Source organism: Callospermophilus lateralis, chromosome 11 (genome assembly GCF_048772815.1).
Source record: "Callospermophilus lateralis isolate mCalLat2 chromosome 11, mCalLat2.hap1, whole genome shotgun sequence".
Lineage (NCBI taxonomy): Eukaryota > Metazoa > Chordata > Mammalia > Rodentia > Sciuridae > Callospermophilus > Callospermophilus lateralis.
This window is the reverse complement of record NC_135315.1, coordinates 17114220-17130679: the sequence shown is the minus strand read 5'-3', so window position 1 is coordinate 17130679 and position 16460 is coordinate 17114220. Positions and strand designations below refer to the sequence as shown.

Here is a 16460-nt window from a genome sequence, read left to right as displayed (position 1 = left end):
AAGAAGCTATTTGCAACTAACAAAGGACTAGAATCCAAAACATGTCCTACTCCAGCCACCAAGAAAAAGGAAAAACTACAAATCAGTAAACAACAACAAAAAAAAAAATGGGCAAAAACTATACAATAATTTATAGAAAAGAAAACTGTCAATGACCAATAGAAAAAATGCTCAATCTCACTAATAATCAGGAAAAAATGCAAAATTTAAACAAGATAAATATTGAAAAAATTAAAATGTCTGTAATATTAAATATTGAAGAGAGTATGAGTAACAGGCACTCATATACTGCTAACGAGAGTGTAAACTAGAATAACTAAGTAAAAATGAATATAACTTTTCACCCAGTAATTCTACCTCTAGACATATACTCAAAAGAAACTCTTGCTGTGGGTGGAGCAGTGGCTCAAGCAACTCCAGCAGCTGAGGCAGGAGGAAGTTCAAAGCCAGCCTCAGCAACTTATCAAGGCCTTGAAGCAATTCAGCGAGACCCTGTCTCTAAATTTTTTTTTTTTTTTTTTTAAGGGCTAGGGATGTGGCTCAGTGGTTAAGCGCCCCTAGGCTCAATCCCTGGTACCAAAAAAAAAAAAAAAAGAACTCCTACATGCATATGCAAGAAGACAGATACAAGATACAAGAATGTAGACTCCAGGAAACACAAAATTGGAAATCATCCAAGTTGTTCTCTAACAGACGTATAGATAATTATGGTATATTCAACTACTACCCAGTAGTTAATCATAATCAATTAGTACACACTCTCTCTATAATATGTGTGTACACACACACACACACATACACACATACACACACGCATATCAACAGAGCCAAATCTCAAAGCCATTTTAGATGAACAATGCAGGTTGTAGAAGGAAACACAACATGACACACTATATATATTTTTAAGACACACAAACTATTATATTGTTTTACTAGAACAAACACATAAATATAGAAAGAATCTATACCTATATTAGACTAATGGTTAGTTCTGGAAAAGTTCAGTGGAATCAAAAGGGGATACAAAAAGGACACAAGTGGATCTGTAATATTTTATTTCTAAAAAGAAAAAAATCAGGTGTGTGTGGAGGGGGCGCAGGTATGTGTACACAGCTGTAATTCCAGCTACTTGGGAGACAGAGGCAAGATTGTAAATTCAAGGTCACCTAGGCAATTTAGCAAAACCCTGTCTCAAAAAATAAAAAGGGCTGGGGATGCAGCTCAGTGGTAGTGTCTCTGGGGTCAATCCCCAGTATCAAAAAAAAAAAAAAAAAACAAGAAGAAGAAAAGAAGATCTAAAGCAAATATCACAGTTGATAATTCTTAAGTGTGAGTGATCACATGAATATGTTATATTATTTGTTGTACTTTTCATCATGTTGGTATCTCTTAAACTGTACATAAATTATACTTGTTTAAAATGCTTAGAGCTTCTGAAAATAGTTAAAGCCACAGAAGGAATATTCAGCTCAGTTTTCATCATAAAAGCTAAGTTGGAAATTATGAGGTTAAACTACTAGGAAACTGAAATCAGTGTAAGGTAGGTCTCGGAGTCCTATCAAGAATATAATACTAAAAGATGAAAAGGATCTAAGAGATTTTTACTTAAAATACCATACCATACATGCATTTAGCATTTAGGTTCAATAAAACAATTGTTCAGGGTAGGGATGTTCAACAACAGCACTATAGCAAGTGTTCAGTGTACTGTTCATTGGCCAATTTAAGAATTTTCAATAGTAAAATAATATACTTTCACCTTATACCTTTGCACCTTAACTTAAATACTTGAAAAAAAGAATAAATCTGTGGAGTGTGGTTGTGCTTGCCTATAATCTCAGCAATTAGGGAGGTTGAGGTAGGAAGAATAAGTTTGAGGTCAGCATCAGCAACTTAACAAGGCCTTTTTTTTTTTCAAAAATTAAAAGAGCAAGGGATGTGGCTCCGTAGTAAAGTGTTCCTGGGGTTGGTTCAATCCTTAGTACTGCAAAAAAATAATTTTTTAATTAAAAAAAAAAAAAGAAGGAAGAAAAGGAAAAAGAATAAATCCACTCCATTCTAAGCATGAATTCCTCTGGGTTTCAGATAAAAGCTATCTAATGGTGTTTTAAAGAATTAATTTTTGTGTGTGTGAGTGTGCTAGGGATTGAACCCAGGGCATTTTACCACTGAGCTACATCCCCAGCCATTCTTTATAATGATGATGATGATGATGATGATGATGATGATGATGATGATGATTATTTTTGCAATAGGGTCTCACTAAGTTGCTGAGTCTGGCCTCAAACTTGCAATTCTCCTGCCTTAGCCTTCTGAGCCACTGCATCCAGCAAGAATTCTACTTTATTTTGTAAAATTTATTGCATTTGAAGACTTTAAAAAAAATTTTTTTAGTTGCAGATGGACACAATACCTTTATTTTATTTATTTATTTTTATGTGGTGCTGAGGATCAAACCCAGTGCCTAACACATGCTAGGCAAGTGCTTTACCATGAGCTACAGCCCCAGCCTGCATCTGACTTTTTAAATCTCAATTAAATTAGTAAACAAAAACAATAAATAATGCATATAAATTGCATAAAGTTGATATGCTTTGGATAGCAAAACTTTTATTTAGGAAATAAGACTATCAAACATTTTATAGTATTTATTTTGACTTGTGTCACTGCACATGAGTTATTACCAATTTACAGCTTAGAGTTCCAAAAATTCATCTGGAGATTGGTTAGTTGGTAATGATATAATTTACCCATAAAGTGTTATAAATGACTAGATTTTAAACGAATCTACAAAAGCTTCTTCAGTATCCCAATAATGAACACTGGCCCATCCTAGTCAAAGCACTGGATTAGGTAAAATTTTTCCTATAACAACTGTCAACTCCTAAGAAAGTTCACTCCCTTAGGTTCCTATGTAATATAATCTCTCTCACATTTCTTCTCAACAGATTATCTCAATGAGATTTAAGGACTTAGGAAGAGATCCACTGGTTTTATTCGCATTCATTTGTATATATTTTTACAAAGGCTTGTTGTTGTTGTTTATAAAAACATTTCTTCTTTTCTTCTCTATTTCAGTAGTGGGTAGGTGGTAGTGTATAAAGTATGAGAAAGCAACTGTCAAGGAGAGCAGTTTTATTAGGGAACCTCCTCCTACCCAGAATCAGCTCTTTCCTAAACTATGACTGCTGCACTTTGGATTCCATCTTCCTCTACTTTTGATTCCACAGTTCCAGAGCAGCTGAAGCCTGAGACTTCTGAAAGAGGATGTATGTGGAGGCCTGGGGCAGTGGCAGCCATCTGTCTACGCTATTCTTTCATGAAAAAGAGTCAATATTTAAATGTAAGCAATGAAAAATATAAGTTTAGAATCTGCTTTATTACTAACAATTTTTTTTTAAATTTAAATGGGTAAGAAAACTTATTACCTAATTGAATATTTTTGAGATGCCAAATCAATTGTTTTATTATAAAATGTAAACAACTTACCATTTTATATTTTTATCATACAATAAATTCACAAATGACAAAATTCTTGTTTTTTTAGGTTCTTTACTTCTCAGATTAGGGACTTTAATATATTTAGGAATTAATCAAATTCTGATGACACAGATGGTAATAATGCTGAATAATATAACACTTCATTCCTCAGCACTTTCTCAAATGAACTATGGTGTTGTTGGCCAGAAAGTCAAGGACAAGATAAACAAGTTACTAATACTATCAATGGCAATAATCAAAAAATCCTCAGTTATACAAAGAATATAAATACTATTTACAAGACAATGTCAGAATGCCAAAATTAACCAAATATAATATAACTAAAAATATCTTTTCTCCCACAAAAGGGAAATACAGAAGCCATTTTAAGAGTATTGCAGATGAAAAGACAATATTTAAAAAGTAATGTAGCAAGATGAACTCTTAAGCACCAATAACTAGTTTAGCCTAAAAAATTAAGGCTCTCAGAAGAATTGATAGAGATAGGCCAAAATTGTTCAGATTTTCCAAAAGATAGAAGGTAAATTCTACAAATTAAATTTTGATATCAAAATCCAAAAAGTTCTAGGTAAAGTAAATCTAGTCTTCATTATGTCCTTGCAACTAATTTGGTGAACAAGGAAACAGTGTCAAACTGACCTGAGTTCAAATCCTGATCCTGCTTCTTGAGAAATACATGAACTTGACAAATTACTTAGCGAACGCACCTGCCTCTCCCTCCTTCCTCCGCCTCAGTATAACTAAGATAATACTACCTACCTTACAGGATTGATTTCTCAGGCAAATGAGGAGAGATCACTAAGAGCAAGCTCAAGGGGTATTTCTGACCCTGTCTTATTCTACAGTTTATAAATGACTTGAATGTAGACACAGAAATTAAGATTATTAAACCTACAGATCAAACAAAACTGGAAGAGAAAATTATTTTGTTCCTAACATGAAGAAATTAAGACCTTCAACAAGTAGCAGACATGCCCTGACCTAAAAAGAATTAACTGTAAAGGGGTAGGTAATGCATTTAGGTTCAAAAAAACAATTGCCCAATACTCAGAATGGGGGTGGAAGAGCTTATTTTAAACATGAGAGCTGGGCACAGTGGCGCATGCCTGTAATCCCAGCAATTTAGTAAGACCCCTTTTCAAAATAGAAAATAAAAAGGGGTGGGGATATAGCTCAGTGGGTTCAATCCCCAGTACCCCCCCACACACACACATGCACACACACACACACAAGAATGTTAGAGTTTTGTTTGCAAACAACATATGAGCCAAAAGTGTGATTTATTGCAGAAAAAAGCTAAAACAATTTTAACCTATATTAATAATGATAGTGTCCAGATCAAGGAAATAACAGTTCAAGTACATTCTTTTCTGATCATCATGTTCCACCACTGTAGACACCTTTTAGAAGAAAGGTTGACAAAAGTATTTCCAAAGGAAGATAACCTAAATGATTAAGGGTCTGAAATACTGGATATGTGATGAATTGGGGATGTTTACTTGCATATTTGAAAATCTGAAGGGATTTGGAACCTGTCTTCAAATACTGGAGAAGCTATCATATAGAAAAGAAATTCTATGCAGTTCTATGCAGCTTTAAACAGCAGAAATAATACCTATGTGTAAAAGTTACATGGAAACCTCCATGTAAAAAAGACCTTTTGTACAGAGCTGTGTGACACTAAAATGGGCTAGCTGTAGGGTGACACACCATTGCAATAATTTGGATGCTGAATGTCCCCCAAAGGTCCACATGTTAAAAGGCTTGGTCCCCAGGATGGCTCTATTGGGAGATGTTGTGGACCTGGAGGAGGTGGGATCACATTAGGTCATTGGGGATGCGCCCTTAGGGAACTGTGGGAGCCAAATGACTTCCTCTCTCTTTGCTTCCTGGCTGGTGAAGTGAGCAGTTGTGCTCTGTCCAACATTCTTGCCATGATGTGCTGCCTCACCACAGGCCAAAACAGTGGGGTCAGTGGATCATGGACTGGAATTGCCGAAACTGTGAGCCAAAAATGAGTCTTTTCTCTTGTTAAGTTAATCATCTCAGGCATTTTTTTTATAGTGATGGAAAGCTGCCTAACACAACCCCCTATTACCTGAGCATTCAAATAGACAATAGGCTCATGGTCAACAAAATGTGTTGAGCAGATGATCATGATGAAGTGTACCTACAGTCCCAGCCGCTCATGAAGCTGAGCTGAGAGGGTAGCTTAAGCCCTGGAGTTCAAGACCAGCCTAGGCAACATAGTGAAAATCGATATATCTATCTATCTCTCTCTCATACCAGGAATTGAACAGGGCACTTAACAACTGAGCCACATATCCAGCCCTTTTAATTTTTTATTTTGAGACATGTTCTCAGTAGGGTGCTTACAACCTTGCTAAATTGCTGAGGCTGGCTTTGAACCTGCGATCCTTCTGCCTCAGCCTCCCAAACAGCTGGGATTAAAAGTGTGTGCCACCACACCCAGTGTGAGAACTCATCTTAAAAAAAAAAAAGCTTACTGAGTGACAGGAGGTGTGCAAAGCACAGATGATGATGAGTAAATGACCAGCACAATCTCTTCTACTCTCATGGAAGGTAAAGTCTACTGCGCAAGGCAAATAATAACACTAATACATTTTCAATGAGAAAGATAAATCCCTAAGGAAGAAACACAGTTTTTCAAGCGTATGTAACAAAAGATCCTAACTTACAGTGTGAGGTCAGGTTTCCCCTGCGTGATCTCTGAGTGAGAGGCAAATAGTTAAGGGCAGAACATTACAAAGAAAGGAAAAAGCACAAGCAAAGACCTGTGGAAAGAGAAACTACTGTAGGTTCAAGGAATTGAAAGGCTTATATAACCTGAGCACAGACAGTAAAGGAGTGAATGAAAAGAAGCAGGGGAAAAACCACAAAGAGCCTTGAAGGCCTTGTTAAGTATTTGATCTTCTCCCAAAAGTAATGGGATGCTACTGAGGAGGAATTTAAGTACCAATTGGCACAGAAAGGAACCATCAATGTGGAGAATGAATTGGAAGTGAGCCAGAATGTCAAAAGGAGACCACTCAGGAGCTTCCTGCAGTAGTCCATACCAGAAAGGAGAGGAGTTTGGGAAAAGAAGGTAGTAATTAAAATGTAGAAAGGTGCATTTATTGGAGAGAGTTTTGGGAAGTTAAATGATAGAAAATGGGTGACCAGGTTTAATGCTCCTGATTCTTTGGCCCTAATTAAATACCTTTTTTGTTGGGGAGGCATAATTAATTCAGTAATTATTTTACTGGGAATGCAGAGGAGGATATAGATAAGAGGTATAAAAGGTGGACCACACTCCCCACCCCCATTTTGCAGATTACATAACTGGATGGATGGCAGTACCATTCAATGAAGTAGGAAATAGGAAGATAAAAAGTTAGGTGGGCTAAGACCTTGGATTCAGATTTGAGCAAGCTGAATTTCAGTGGCCTTGGTTTTAAATAGGCAATCTAACATATTAATTTAGAACTTAAAGGACAGGTCTAGACTAGGAATAAAATATTGAGAATCACTGACATGTAGATAGTTGTAGCTATGGGTCTAGAAGGGATTATCTAAGGAGAAAACAGAGTGAGGAGAGGGCCTTTGAGGAATAATAGCATTGAATAACTGGGTAGAGGAGGGTGAGTCTGCAAGAGAGAGTATGAGTCAAAACAGAAACAAGGCATCAGAGAAGCCATGGAAAGAGTGTCTTCCATTAAAGAGGCAATGGTCAACAATCCCAAGTACATATAGGAGGATTGAAAAATATCAATTAAGTTCAGGGACACGTTTCAGTGGAATGACAGAGCTAGAAATCAGACTGCAGTGTTTTGAGAAGTGAGCTGGTAGTAAGTAAATGGGAGACAATAAATACAGAGTCTATCCAAATTTCTAGCTGTAAAATAGGAAGAAAAGGTGACTGGTGTGCAGGTGGAAGGAGAAGCCTGAGTAGGTTAAGAAGAAGTGATTATTCAGGAGAAAGGTTCGGGAGGAGGGAAAAAATGGAATCTGAAATACAGGTCCAGGGACCAGCCTTAGAAAAAAGGAGAGGTGATGAAGAAAAGGAAGTGAAAGAGGCTGAATTAGATGACCTTTAAGATCTCTTCTGACTCTAGAATCTCATGACCTACAATTCCCTTTAGGCAGGACATTTGCATATATGCATAAATTTATGCAAACTTATTTAAATATTCTGGTATAAATGAATCAGTCAAGCACATCCTTAGCCCCTAATGACGCAGTTAATGTCCCCAGGTTTATGACCAGTGTAATCTCTGGGCAGGATCCATCCCTCAGAGAGCTTTTAGCTCTCTGCACACTGCAATACAGCACTGGACGGGCCCTATCTTTCCTCACCAAACCCATCCTACACCGCGATTCTGGACGCTAAAGGAGGAAGTAAAATTTAAAACCCTCAAACTATAACATATCTTGCAGTGTTCGAACCGGCTGTCATTTATAAAAACAAAACGCGACACCCCAAATCCATCTCCTCTCCAAGCTAATGCCATTCCTGCCTGACTCCACAGTTGACAGGTCCCCCAGATGGCCGGGGGTTAACCTGAAAACTCATTCGCACCCCGTCGTTCGTACGATCTTTTATTCGTGAAGAACCAGAATGGGGTTCCTGAGGGATCCTTCCCACATCCCTGGCCCCACTGCAGCAGACGGACTCCCCGCAGTCATTCTGGCGGAGCCACCTAATAAGCCCTCCACGGGAGTGCGGAGGAACCCCCAGAGCCCGGAGTCGGAGGGGCTTGGGAGACAAGAGCCGGAGGCTACCTGGACGACCAGGGAACCGAGCCCCAGGGGAGGAAGAGGGAAGATTAAGGAAGGCGCAGGAGACAAGGAAACGAGGGTCACCCTCCAGGAGATGGAGTTTCTGAGGAGGGCTAATCCCCTGCCACTGGCCCCCCTCTCGCCTCAAGCGCTCGTACCCACGCTCCTCCAGCGCCCCATGGCTCAGTTTCATTCCCCCTCCCCGGGCCGCCCGGACCTCGAGTGCCCGCGAGCCCGACGCCCCCGACTCGAGCCGGGGCTTCCCGGCCGGCACTCACCCGGCCCGCCATCTTCGCGGACACGTCCGGCTCCGCGGCTGCAGCTGGGTGCTCGACAGAACCCGCCCCCGCCGCGCTCGCGTCCCCGCCGCCCCCCTCACGCAAGCGCGCAGCCGCCGTGAGCCCGCGCGCGCCCCCGGCCTGGTCCCCGACGCCCCTCCCCGCTGGGCGCGCGCCGGCTCGGCGACGCCATTTTGAAAGCGAGCAGTCTCTGGGCTGCGCTCTCCCGGGTTGATTTTGCGAAGCTCCTCAGTGCTGGTTGTGTTCGCCTGAACTTGTCGCAAGGCCTCTGATGCTATTAATCGCTTACCTGTTTGCCAACTACAGTTCTCCTTTTAGTGACCTTTTCACTTTAGGCTTCCAGGCCCACTTAAATGTCAGTGTCCCGAGAGACCCCAGCGAGGTTACTGGTCTTCCGCGAGATCAGCAGTGAGAAGTTGGTTCTGAATTCTAATTCTGAAGAGTCCTGGTTTTTCTTTATAGACCCACTGGTCGTCCTAATTCCTGGAAATTGTCAACGTTGACATTTTTATTTAGCTTAGGAAAGCCTGAAAAACTCGTACTTTCTTCAAATTTGAAAGTAAATCGATATTATTTTTATGAATTTGTTAACTTTATGATTAAATCTTTTTATTTATAAAGGCATTTATTTCCCAGTGTTATTTTATTGTAGGCTACGTGATGAATAAAATATGCCCTAAATTCACTTTTTTTTTTTTTTTTAACCTCAAGGTTGTCTTCCTATCATAATGTTTCTTCACTGGAATCTCAGAAGAGCACCCTACGAAAGGATAATACTGAGTGAATTCTCTGATGCCTGTACTGCATCAGCTAGCTTATATTTTTCTTCATATTTGCAAAGGACAATAAGGAACAATAAGATTTATTTTTTATTTCTCAGTTAATTAAGGGGAAAAGGGGGAAATTTGTTTTTCCCAAAACAAGGAAGGGAAGGAAAAAAATTAAGAGAGCTAAGCACATTTAGTGATTTAAAATTGAGGCGCTGAAGATGGACTAGGGACGGAAGAATTCATTCCAGTTTCATAAACTTTCACACTGAATGGGAGAATCATGGTACTTTGTTGGACAGATCAGATATTAACTAAATAATGAGTGAATCAAAGGGGTTATCAGGAAGAATGGGAAACTAGTCCAATTCTCATCTATTAACTTACAAAACTATAAAAACAACTGGAGTGGGTTGGTGATGTGGCTCAATGGTGAAGTGTTTGCCTAGGATGCTTGAAGCCCTGGGTTCAATTCCCACATAACAACAACAAAAAGAACTAGAAGGCAATGGAAATAATCATGAGACTTAGATCTTTGTCCTTTCTGGAACTCACCTACTATGTCCCTTCCCAATTCCAAGTCCTAGTTTCCCTATTTGTAAAGTGAGAGGAATAATTAGATAAGCTTGATGGTTGCATCTTAAATTTTTGGTACTTTGAATTTGAACCGTTAAGTCTAAGAGATTTTTGCCCAAAGAATTACCAGATCCAGAAAAGACTCTGGCTCTCAGTTCAATTGGCTCTCAGGTCAGAGAATAATGCAAACATATTTACCTATACTACTGGTTTGTTTGTCTGACTTTAGTAGGTAAGTAGATTGCAAGCAGGAATGTCCTCAATCTCTCCAACAAGGAGGAATGTTTATCATCCTGTAAAGATAGGCCTGCTGAAGAGGTTCCAGTGTGACAGCTTATCTATGCTCTTATCTATCCATGGTAAGAAGCCCTTTGTATCTTCCCCCAAATGGAAAAATTAAATAGAATCACATTAACAGTCTTGCAGGATCCACCAAACAATTGCAAGCAGGAATAGCACTTGTCCTTAAGGTGCTTAGCCTCCAGCAGGAGGCAAAGGACTCGGAGACCTTGTTCCAGATTGTACATGTGTCTCTGCAGCCCATCTGTGCCTTGCTCTGACATTCAAGGTCTTATTAGAAACAGAGTGGAGCTAATTCTGCATCACCTTCTGAACAGTCCTTGCAGTGATAGTTGATAGGTAACAAATATTTTTGTTCCCTCCTTTTCTGGTAACAACTCCCCCAATTCATTCACTCTTGTCAGAGTAGAAACCCTTTTCTTCCTTGGCTAGGAGTGAGGACAGAACCAGGACTCATCAGTCAGATGCTCTCTCCCCAAAACTGTAGTCTCAATTCTCCTTGAGGAAGATAGAAATATCCAGAGCATATATACTGCCACGGTGACACCCCAAAGAGAAACCCTCTGGTTTTCTAGATCCCTGGAGCTCATTTTTTCTTCTGCAAAATCTGGTTGTCCCCCTTTGTTTTGATTTCTGTAAGTTACTCACTTTCCTTCCCTTCCCCAAAAAACAAAAAGACAGGGTCAGGGTTGTGGCTCAGTGGCACATGAGGCACTGGGTTTGAAAAAACCACAAAGGTACTTTCCTTACAGTGAAAAGATAGGTAAGCCTCCTAACAGAACGATTTTCAATTTAACCTAAAGTATAAATGACTAACATTTTCTAGAGGCTGGAGGGCTTTTGGAGGGGACAAAAGATAGACTAGGGATAGGAAAGTACCTGAAAGGTGGGAAGAGAAGATGATATAATAATGAAATATAAACAGGACCCAGGATAAAGAAGAGTGAAGTATCAGGGCAGGAGCAGGGTTTGATGGAGGACTTTTGTGACCCAGTATGATGGTAAAATTTATATGTCAACTTGGTTGGGCCCATGGTTTCCAAATACTTGATTAAATATTTTTCTGGCCATTTCCATAAGGGTGTTTTGAAATGGTTTATATTTAAATCTGTGGACTTTGAGTAAAGAAGATTGCTTTCCATATGTTGTTGAGCCTCATCTAATCAGCAGAAGGCCTGAATAGAACAAAAGGCTAATCTCATCCAGACCAAGAGAGAATTCTCTAGCAGATAACCCTTGGACTAGATCTGCAACTTTTCCCTCCGTCTTCTTCTGCCAATCTTCTCTATCAGGTTTTGGACTCACCAAGCCTTCACAATCACAAATCAATTCCTTAAAAAAATCGCTTCCTATATATTTACACATCCTACTGGTTCTCTTCCTTTGAAGAACCCTGACAAATATTCTCAGTCTCCTGTCAGTGAGTGGCATGGAGTGATTCCAGGCTTTTACACAGTGAAACTTAATATTCTCTTGTTACTATTTGACAGATAACCAGCATTTAAAGATTTGATGACAGTGCATGGATAGAATTTTATGTTCAAATTATGTCCCACACATTGCCTAATAAGTGCTCCATTGGACTAGGGCTGAGTAACATTTTGGTTATGTAGAAATATTGGTTGTAACAACTGTGGTAACAGAATTTAACTGAGAGGAAATAAATTTTGCCTGTGTAAATTGAGGAGTGAGGACAATATTAACATAAAAATGAGCTGATTCACTGTAATGCACTTTATTTAACAAAGCAGTGCTTTGTTTTTGGTGCTTTCCATATTAACTGAAAGAGAACTACCTGAGGTCTGTGAGAACTATAGGGTTAAATAAATGGTTTGAGGACAGATGGTTTTCAGTCACTGCAGGACATGCATTTCAAAGGTAGTTCAGCAGGATGGTATGCAGATGTTTCAGGGAACAGTCCTATTCACCACTGCATTGTAACTGTCAGAAGGCATCTGCAGTGTGTGTGTGTGTGTGTGTGTGTGTGTGTGTGTGTGTGAGAGAGAGAGAGAGAGAGAGAGAGAGAGAGGGGAAGGAAGGGAGGGAGGGAGGGAGGGAGGGAAAGGGAGGAGGATCTGCACTGACTCTTTACAGAAGATGTCATTGTGAGACAAAAATGGTTTTCATGCTGGGCATGATGGTGCACGCCCTAATCCTAGCAGCTCAGGGGGCTGAGACAGGAGGATTGTGAGTTCAAAGCCAGGCTCAGCAAGGGTAAGGCAAAACAAATCTATGTGACCCTATCTCTAAATAAAATACAAAATAGGGCTGGGGATGTTGGCTCAGTGGTTAAGTGCTCCTGAGTTCAATCCCCAGTACACACACAAAAAAAAGGTCTTCATGTTTTCTTGTATTAGTAACCTAATGAAGTAGTCCTCCCAGGAGTAGTTGCAATTTAAGATTTAAGAGAATATTACTGGGAAAACAACGGCTACCCTAAGGAATCAAAGCTATAATGGCAAAATTTCAGAGACTGATATTGCATAGGAAGCCATCTGTAGATAGTCTTATTCTTTTTTTTTTTTCCCTTGTATCAGGGATTGAACATTGAACCCAGGGACTTTCTACCAAGGAGCTTCATCCCCAGTCTTCTTATTTCTTATCTTGAGATATGGTTTCACTAAAATTGCCCAGGCTGGCCTCAAACTTGCGATCCTCCTGACTCAGACTTCCTAGTCACTGGTGTTGTAGGTGCGTGTCACCATGCCCAGCAAGAGCCTTATTCTTCCATCTCCAATGCTAGCCTTCAGGGCAGCCACCGTGCCAGGGCAGCATGCCTTATGATTTCTTAATTTTACAGCCCCACACAATCAGGTTTAGGATAATAGTGTTGCCATATATTTGTTTTCTGTCAGAAAAACCTATTTCCCAAAATGATGGGTAAGTCAGAGAAGAGAACAAAATGGAGAAAGGATATGGAATTTTGAAAGAAGCAGCATCAGCTGATGCAGTGCAGCATCTAGCTGCAGTCGGGTTTTTGTTTGTTTTAAAATGTAGGTGTTTTTTTTTCCCCCTTTGCAGGATCAAAGACAAACACCTATAGTCACGAAAATCAATTCATTCTGGAAAGCCTGAGTGGGAAGGAGAAATGATAGGATCCTCTGTGGAAGGGAAGGAATGTTGCTATGGAAACCAGATGATCCTTTAGTGCCAGCCCTAATGTAATGCATTTGCCAGGCTGACTAACCCCGCATGTTCACATCGTAGGGCCGGAAAGCTGCCAGCTGCCTGAATCCCTTTGGAAAGGGAGTTTTCCCATATTGGTCTGATGAGCTTTTCTGCATCTTGAGAAAATGAAGTCAGAGTCTCCTGGGAGGGCTGAGTTGCCTAGAACCTAAAGATGCTAGAAGCCTTTAAGTCATTGCTGATTGGGGTGATGACACTGACTGCTAGGTGTATCTTTTGGTTTCTCCTAAAGGTAGATGAGTTTCTCAGAGGGCTGTTTCTTAGGTAAAGGATATGTACAGAATGGCTTCCCAACAGCAGAGCTCTTGCCTAACACATGTGAGGCGCTGGGTTCGATCCACCACATAAAAACAAATAACTAAAAAAAAAAGGTATTGTGTCCAACTACAACTAAAAAAAAAAAAAAAAAAAAAAAAAAAAGTGACACAGAGTGGGGAGCTTCCTCCAAATAAAAGATTCTTAGCATGAAATTCTCCCCCTGCTTTTCCCAAGAGCACTTTGTTCTTTATATGCTTTGCAATTAAAGTAATATTGACAAGAAATGTTTTCTATTAAGGAACCCCTCCCTACTAAATCAATGCTTAATGAGTCACAGCAGTTTGAGTATGATAAAATTGTCCTGAATAGCCACTGTGATTTTAGTTAAACCTCTTTCTAATCAGTTTTTATCTAATTTTCTTTTATTTCTATGGTTCTGGGTATAGAACCCAGGGCCTCACACATCTCAGGCAAGTTGTTCTACCACTGAAGCACGTCCTTGGTGTCCCCCCTTCTTTTTAATGAGTTTTCTATTATAAAATTAGTGTACTGTTTTCTCTCAAATGCTTTTTAAAAACTATTCTTCCTCCTCAATATAATCACTTGTAAATTAGGCCTATTTTCTTCTAGCCTTTCCTCACCATCCATCACCCATGCATTTCATCATGAAACTATATACAATATTGCCATAGTTTGGGTCTAGAATGTCCCTTAAAGGGTGATATGTTAAAGGCTTGGTCCCCATTGTGTGGTGCTATTGGGAGATGGTGGACTCTTTAAGAGGTGGGGCCTATGGGAAGTTCAAGATCATTGTGGGTATGCTCTTCAAAGGGCTAGCAGGACCCCAGTTTCTTCCTTTCTTGCTCATTCTCTTTCTCTTTGCTCCTGGCCAAGAAGTGAACTGGCTTCTTTGGTCACATATTCCTGCCATGATATATTGTGCTGCCATAGGCCCAAAGCAGCAGGGCCAATCTGCCATTGACTGAAAGCTCCAAAATCATGAGCCAAAGTAAACCATTCCTCTTTTTAAGTTAATTATTGCAGATATTTTGTTATAGTAATGCAAAAGTGACCAACACAAATATACATGTATAAAAGTTATATATTATTGTGTGTATGTTCATTTGATTGTAATTATTCCACAACCAAATGTGACATAGTCAGGGATTTTGTTTTATTCAGGCTTACTGCAGACCTTGGGAAAATAATGAGTATTCTCAGGTTGTCAGAAGTGGAGGGATAAATTTCCATCACTATCCACTCCAAAATTCTTTCTGTAGATACAAACAATGGTAGGTAAAAATCTTCCCTTTGCTATTTCAGCTTTTTTTTCAGGTTATGATGACCCCATTCAAACAAACAACCTTCAGAGTTGCTAACAAAACAATTTTACATCTTTGCCTTGGAAATCAATAGATTTTCAAGTTAGCAAAAAATAAATAAATAGATAGATTAATAAATAAATAAACAAAACCTTTCCATTTATGTATAATATGTCAAAATACATTCTACTGTCATGTATCTCCAAAAAGAACAATGACAACAAAAGACCTAGTCCGGTGATTGGACAAAAAAACAAAACAAAACAAAATTCACGTGTATGTGTGTGTGTGTGTATGTGTGTGTTTTTCTGGGAATTGAACACAGAGGTGCTCTACCTCTGAGCTAAATAAAGGCAATGGAATTTTATTCAGTTCTAAAAGAAAATGAGCTATCAAGCCATAAAGAGACAAGGAGGAAACTTAAATACATATTACTAGGTGAAAGAAGCCAATCTGAAAAAGCTACATATTACATTGTTTCAACAATATGATATTCTGGAAAAGGCAGAACTATGCAGACAGTAAGTAAAAAGATTAGCAGTTTTCAGGGATTAATGGAGAGGGAAAAAGTATGAACAGGTGGAACACAGAGGGTTTTTAGGGAAGTGAAACTAATTCTTTCAGTACTGGGGATTAAATCCAGGGACACTCTCCCACTGAGCAATATCCTGAGCCCTTTTTACTTTTTTTAAGTTGCTGAGGCTGCCTTGAATTTATGATCCTCTTGCTTCAACCTCCCAAATTGCTGGGAGTATAGGCAGTGAAATTATTTCTGCATGGTAAATAATAGTAATTATGTAACATGTATTCAGAACCTTAAACTTCATGTTTTGACCAAGTGATTCCAATTTTGGAATTCTTTTTTTTAATATTGATTTTTTAGTTGTAGATGGACACAATACCTTTATTTTATTTATTTATTTTTATGTGTTGCTGAGGATTGAACCCAGGGCCTCACATGTGCTTGGGCAAGTGCTCTACCACTAAGCCACAACCCCAGCCCTTGGAATTCTTTTCTACAAAAAGTAGTGAGGAATATAGGAAGGAAAAAATTATGTTTACTGCAACATTATTCATAATAGAAAAACTTAGAAACCAGCTAAATGTTGAACTGCATGAAAATTATTACATAATTAGGATACATTCATATGATGGAATATCATGCATCTATCAAAAATGATGTCCAAGGAAATGTTAAATAGTGTGGAAATGCTCAAATTAAAATGGGAAAATACAAGAAAAATTTTAAAACACACAAAAAAATACAAATTGTATATATCTGAACTATGTGAAACTTGCATAGAAAAACGATGATAAAGAGATAAACCAAAATGATAGAATTGTTTTGGATGGTAGGATGATAGGTAATTATTTATTTCCTTCTTTCCCTCCTCCTTCTCTTCACAGTGCTCACCTCCGCCCCTCAGAGATGTCTTTTTCCCTATGTACTTTAACCAATGTTTGTCTCTTTT

The 16460-nt window shown here is 39.0% G+C and overlaps 1 protein-coding gene across 1 annotated transcript in view; it reads right to left on the bottom strand.

Annotated features, from left to right (window-relative positions):
• Window positions 1–8637, bottom strand: part of Nsf (N-ethylmaleimide sensitive factor, vesicle fusing ATPase) — a 146411-nt gene extending 137774 nt beyond the window's left edge. The window contains exon 1 of the mRNA XM_076870409.1: window positions 8559–8637. Coding sequence (XP_076726524.1) covers window positions 8559–8570 — 12 coding nt within the window. The 5' untranslated portion in view covers window positions 8571–8637. The remainder of the gene's footprint in view (window positions 1–8558) is intronic.
• Between the last annotated feature and the right edge of the window lie 7823 nt (window positions 8638–16460).